At 39.3% G+C, this 6,661-nt stretch overlaps 1 protein-coding gene across 1 annotated transcript in view; it reads left to right on the top strand.

The window, feature by feature from the left end:
- Positions 1 to 6,132, top strand: part of LOC118325038 (suppressor of tumorigenicity 14 protein homolog) — a gene marked incomplete in the record, with an annotated part of 13,005 nt that extends 6,873 nt beyond the window's left edge. Inside the window, 7 exon segments of the mRNA XM_035657597.1 lie at positions 56 to 163; positions 346 to 462; positions 2,022 to 2,147; positions 2,231 to 2,414; positions 2,701 to 2,972; positions 3,161 to 3,294; positions 3,553 to 6,132. Of these exon segments, the coding sequence (XP_035513490.1) occupies positions 56 to 163; positions 346 to 462; positions 2,022 to 2,147; positions 2,231 to 2,414; positions 2,701 to 2,972; positions 3,161 to 3,294; positions 3,553 to 3,714 (1,103 nt within the window).
- Positions 6,133 to 6,661: the final 529 nt, after the last annotated feature.

Genomic DNA, 6,661 nt, shown 5'->3' with positions numbered 1-6,661 from the left:
CTCAGAGAGTATTAAGAGATGGACTAAAATGTTTTTCTTTGTGTCTTTGCTCTAGCATGCGAGGCGTCTCAGATGAAGTGTAAAAATGGCCGCTGTAAACCAAAGTTCTGGAAATGTGATGGCAATGACGACTGCGGAGACAACACAGACGAGGAAAACTGTGGTGGGTTAAACTGAAATACAGATGGATGAAGGTGTTCATAAATAAAGTAAAAAATGTTGATCCTCCAGATGCATCCAGAGACATCCAACTTCATACTGTAGTTCATGTTATAAAAAGATCTGAATGTTTGAAAAGTCCATAGGGACAAAAACTCACTGGCATTTCTTTTGTTTCTTTTGCAGTGAAGTGTAAACCAGAAGAGTTTGCCTGCAGGAACAAACGCTGTATCCCAGAGAAGTTGAAGTGTAACGGAGTGGACGACTGCTCAGATGGATCAGATGAGTCTAAATGTGAAAAATGTAAAAAACAACTCTTATTTAAAGTTCAGTAAAAAAACACTTTCATCTTACATAAAACTACTGACGTACAGAGATGTCTTAAATAACTTTAGAAATATCTGACATATATTACATTGATACAGTATTACACACTCGATTACTGTGAAGACACTACAGGAATATTATAGGAATATTATACAGTCCTGCTGAATGATGTATCTCACACTTTCTTCGGCCTTTATGATTTATTGAATAACTCAACTATATACGTACAGCACCTTTCATACAGACGTGCAGCCCAAAGTGCTTTGCATGACAAACTGAAACAATAAAAAAATGACCAACAATAAATACGGCTACAAATAAATATGATGGAAACAATAAAGTGTAAAACGTCAAAAGAACAAAAGTCGATATAAAAATAAACATCAGGGAGACAAATAATATAAAACCTAAAAACGAAGGCTATGATTAGATTAAATTAAAAGCCAGATTAAAACAATAGGTCTTTAATTTATTTTTAATAATACTGAGAGAGCAGTGAGTTCCACAGCTATAAACAGAAGACTCTCTCACACATAAGCAACATTTAAAAGAAAAGCAGTGGAAGACATAAAGTGAAAGAGTCTCTTTTGTATGGAGGTGCAAGGTCATTTAAAGCTTCATAAACAAAAGCTTTATAAATAACAAAAGCATTATAACTATTTGGCATAATAACCAATTTTTAACCTTCGTTATTTTGTACGCAGGCTGGAACTCTTCACTTCAGTGACTGAGATTACACGTTAATAAAGTTGATTTAGTCCCTTTAAAGGTCAAATCCCCAAAACACTGGATCCTACATTTCCTAATGAGCCTGGTAAACAGCCCACACCTCACAGTTTGTAACTCACACACACACTGTGATAAACACATTTAACTTCCTATAAATTCTTCACAATTAAATTCTCTGGTTATTTTTAACGTTTAAACACTTCTCATGAAGCAACAAAATCAGGAAGTGTTGGGTTTTTATCAGCAGTAACTTAACACGACTCCTATCGAGCTGAAAGCAAACACGGAACAGTAAAATAAAGCAGATATCTGAGTACAGATTAGTGACGCAGGACAGAAACTTCAAACCTGAGATCCAGAAGGTACGTAGCACTGAGAGCTGAACTGCTCTCCTGCACAGACAGAGTTGAGTTCTGAGTTTCTGAGAGGGAGAAAGGAGGGCCGTCACGCGTTGGCTGCAGCCTGCTTGGAGGCTGGTTGAACGTGCTCTGGAGAACGTCTCAGGTTTAAAGTGCTAATGGATAAACCCTAAGCCTGCAGACAGTTGTAGTCTCTAATCCTGATGACATCACTCTGACATCATCAGGTCACAGGCGACATCATACAACCGTGTTTACTGACGACGACTAACCAGAATAAAGAAAATAAACAGGATGTGTAAGATTGATGGAGTGACTTTAATTGGAATAGACTTTTAGAAATGAGATGTTTCCACTACGACACCAGTTCTGTGCCAGTACAGCTGTTACAATCAACAGTTCTGTGTCAGTGTCAGTATTAATATCTGTGTGTCTCCTGTCGGTCAGCTCTGGTGTTGCAGCAGTGTTCAGAGTTCACCTTCCGCTGCACGACCGGACGCTGCATCAGCAAACTGAACCCAGAGTGTGACGGAGAGCAGGACTGCGAGGACGGCTCTGACGAGAACAGCTGCCGTACGTCTACCACACACACACAGTTGTTTCACCATCAGCTGTACGTTATTTCTGTACATTTGTATTTGTTTCTGTGTCTTCAGAGTGCGGGCTGAGGCCGTACCGGAGCTCCCGTATCGTGGGCGGTCAGGCGTCCCGGGAGGGGGAGTGGCCCTGGCAGGTCAGCCTCCACATCAGGGGTGTAGGTCACGTGTGTGGAGCGTCGGTGTTGAGCAACCGCTGGCTGCTGACCGCCGCTCACTGTGTTCAGGACAACGGACCAAACAAGTAGGAGCTCCAAATACAAGCTCTTTCATTATGGATACCATTCATGTCTTTCTTTTATTATATATGTTACAGCAAATGTTGGTTAAATTAAAGTCTGTTATGACAAAACAGTCAAAACAGAAATGTTAATTTTACCTCGTGTATCATCATCATCCATGACTCCATTATATCTATATCTATATATAACCTCTCAGATTAATCTCACTCTAGATGTCCTGCAGAGTTTTATTCCACTGCTTCCCCCAGCAGACGCGACCTCTGACCTCTTGAGTGTGTGTCGATGCAGGTACTCCCAGGCGGACCAATGGGAGGCCTTGCTGGGCCTGCATGTGCAGAGTCAGACCAACGAGTTGACGGTGAGGAGGAACGTGAGGCGGATCATCGCCCACCAAGACTACAACAGCTTGACCTACGACAACGACATCGCTCTGATGGAGCTGGACGCCATTGTCACCCTCAACCAGAACATCTGGCCCATCTGTCTGCCCTCACCCACCTACGACTTCCCAGCAGGCCAAGTGGCGTGGATCACCGGCTGGGGGACCACCAGAGAGGGAGGCGAGTTAACACAGAACGACAGTGTTATAATCAACAACACTGAAACTTTTTCTTCTAGATTAGAATACTCTATTTGTGTGTAGAAACACACATCAGACACCCGTTGCTGTTCCACGCAGACTGTTTGTATGTACATCTTAATACGTGTCTGGAGGGGATCTGTAAGATCTGATCATCTCGTCCTTCAGGTCTTGCTGCGACCATCCTGCAGAAGGCGGAGGTTCGGATCATCAACAGCACGGTGTGTAAGAGTCTGATGGACGAAGTCACCGACAGGATGCTGTGTGCCGGAGTCCTCAAAGGAGGCGTGGACGCCTGTCAGGTAACGCAGATCACACGAGTTAATGATCCATAACAGGCAGGAGAGGGCAACATTCAGAGCTCCATATACACATTCATGATATGATTTCAATATACCACAGTACATTAATAACCAGTATTAAATCGACCATATCGTGGGTTTAAGTCCAAGATGGAGATTTTAGGAATTTCTGACAACTGGAGTTTTTTTTTTTCTGCCTCAAATATGAGATATTTGGATGTTGAGAAATCTGCTGTCCCTCCTCTCTGACTCTCTCAGGGCGACTCTGGCGGGCCGCTGTCTGTCACCGGCCTCAGTGGGCGAACCTTCCTGGCTGGTGTGGTGAGCTGGGGCGACGGCTGCGCTCGCAGGAACAAACCCGGCGTCTACACCCGAGTCACCAAATACCGCAGCTGGATCAAGGAGAACAGCGGAGTGTAGCAGCAGAGACGCTCTGGATTAGTGTTTCCATGGATATTAAGACTGGAGGTGAATGTGGGCTGTGATTGGTGAACAAATATGATTATTATTATTATTCACAGCAGAATCTGTGAATTATTCTTAAATCTTCAAGTTTTTTAAGTTGCTTTTGCTATCGATGAATCAAAGTGCAGCAAAGCAGAAGCTGAAAGCAGCTTTCTGTGGGTTTCATTTTTTATTTTTAGATTATTGAAACAGATCACAACTCGATTTGTCTTTTTTATTCAGTAATGAAGATAATAACTGTAATATTCAGTGCACTTTCTCATTTGTCATTTTGAGACAATGAGCTGGATTTTGTATGAAAGAAATACTGTAACAGTACCACTTTGACTTATTGAACAGCATCTAACATCTGCATTCACATTTACAACAATAAATACATTTGCAGTGTTTATTCATTTTTTAAAATAAATTGTGACCTTGAAATAAGAAGCTCCAAAAAAAAGTGAATGCTGTCTTAAATGGAAGTTGTGATCTTTAGATATCGGGTTTAAATAATCATAAACAGCCTCAGCTGCTGTCTGCTTCTGCACAAAAGGAAAAAAAACTGTAAATACAAACAAAAGAGATTTGAGATTTTGTTGTGGGCTTATTCACATGTTCATTTTCTGCTACAGATTACTTTGTACAAGTAAATGTTTGAAACACTTGATGTGTTTCCTCTTGAAGATTAACTATCTTGTAAATAATAATGATAAAATGTACTCAGGGCTAAAAGGAAAATACTTAAATATCATCTTTTGCAAATATCATCATTTATGTTTCAGCTATAACTAACGACATACTTCTGCAGTCTTTAGGTGGAACTAATGGTTAAACAGGGTCAGTGTGTGTTTTTGGTTTTAGTTGATATACTTTAGTAACTGTAGTCACCCCTGTAGTAGTCCCACCCTCTGTGGCAGAGCTGGTATGAACGAGGAAAACAGGATCAACAGGATAAAACACTGAACTCTGTCACACTGTCAGAACAAAATGTTCACTTCAAGGTTCTTCAGACATGGTTTAACTCCAGGCTAACATGTTAGCCAGCTGAAATTACCCAATTAATTCTAATGTGCCTCTTTAAACACATTTACAGGTTTAATTTATTTGTCTTGAATAACTATGAATTTGAGTTAAGGAGCCACTGTAAACATATTCCAACCATGAAATAAAACACTGCAAAGAAAACAACATCAAATTATATGACACATTTCAGAGTTCAGCCTTTTGCTCATCATATCCAAGCTAAAATTGTGATAAAGACACAAATAGTTTGGGATGTATTTAAAATTTTAATTTCTCTCCCATAACACTGCAAAACGTGTCGGTCATAATCCTGTCGACAGGCAGCAGCTTTGAAGGTCGAGGCCTTGTTGCTGTGAAATCAGTTGCAGAGAAACTGAAAAATCCAGTCTTATCCATGTGTGCTAAACAGTTCCTATGTGATCCAAATAGGTTCCTCACCAGCAAAGTATCTTGAAAACACTCTAAATACTTCAAAGTATCCAGAAAAACTGACCGGTTTCAACATTCATGAAGGAGCTCCTCAGGGAACCGTTCTTGGTCCTCTAGGAATTTACACAAAACTAGTCAACTCAAGTTAAATACTAGCGTTTTTCCAATTGATTTATTTATTTTACCATGTCATCAATGTAGAATAGATGACCACTAACATCACATTTAAAAGAACCTTAAAGGTTCCTGGGAGCTCTTGTACAACAGGGTGTTCTCCAATAAGTGTGTTACGGCACAAACCAGGATGAGCGTTGATATTTAAAAGCAAACCAACAAAAAGTTGCAAAAAATCATACTTTATTCATAACCAAAAATGATTTACTTTTGCATTTTACTTAAATTTTTTTTGTTTTCCCACTGAATTTCAATCTTTCTCTTTGTTCAAGTTTGAGCAGCTACTACCTTAAATCAGCTGTCTGTGTTACATTTCTTGTTTTTGTATTCATGTTTTGCACTGCGGTGGCATATTTTCTGCTGAATGTATTTATTTGAACAATGTTTTCTTATTTGTGCAGCAGTTGGGTTTTTTGGAGTTTCAAGTCCACTTCTGTTCTTGCTTTTATAGGAGTTATACTTTGAGTTTGGTTGCTAGTGGTGTATATTTCTTTGCTGCGTACTGTGGAAGAATTACAGAGGAAGCCTTTTGTCTGAGTCGAGGCCTGTTGGCCCGATGAGTTTAGTTTAGCAGGATAACTAAGATAATCATGAATGTAGTAAAGTGAATTTTTACTGTAGTTGAAGCTAGTTAATGTCTAACTGCAAATACCTGTATGAAGGCTGATTACAGTATGTAAATACACTTTTTCATTATTATTTTGATGGAATTGAATGTTTTTTGGGGGTAACTGCCAAATGTCATGCAATAAAAACATCCATAACAAGTAAACATTAATACAGTGTGGCTCTTTTCTTGCTTCTCTGAGTGACTGTAAAACGAACTGATACAGTCTTTGTTTATATACTGCAAACAGCTGATAAATGCTGGAGGAAAGATGATTAACAGACCTTATATTTAAGATTAAATTCAAACAAATTGAGCACTTTAAAATAATTTGTTTGAAAGGATTGGAGTGCAACCTATGCAGGTTGCTTCTCTTCTTTCTTCTTTCAGCTCTTCAGGATGGAAACCAGTGAAGCTCTGAAACAGTCACTGTCTCCCCCTGGTGGCTCCACCATCAAACTACAACAAATATTTATTTCTTACCCCAAAACACTGGAGTTTAATCTGAGCTGCTGAGAAATCAACAAGAATAAACAGGATCTGAAATCATATCAATGAAAAGATTAAACGGTGAGGCCAAAATTCTTATAAATAAACTGTGTGAGCCAAAAGTTAATTGTGCTTAAAGTGAATTATTAATGTTCTTCTCTTGAATATAAAAATGAGAATATATGAATTGTTGGGAGT

Source organism: Morone saxatilis, unplaced genomic scaffold (assembly GCF_004916995.1).
Source record: "Morone saxatilis isolate NCDOM2014 unplaced genomic scaffold, NCSU_SB_2.0 Contig15, whole genome shotgun sequence".
Classification (NCBI taxonomy): Eukaryota; Metazoa; Chordata; class Actinopteri; family Moronidae; genus Morone; species Morone saxatilis.
This window is presented reverse-complemented; position numbering and strand designations above follow the sequence as displayed.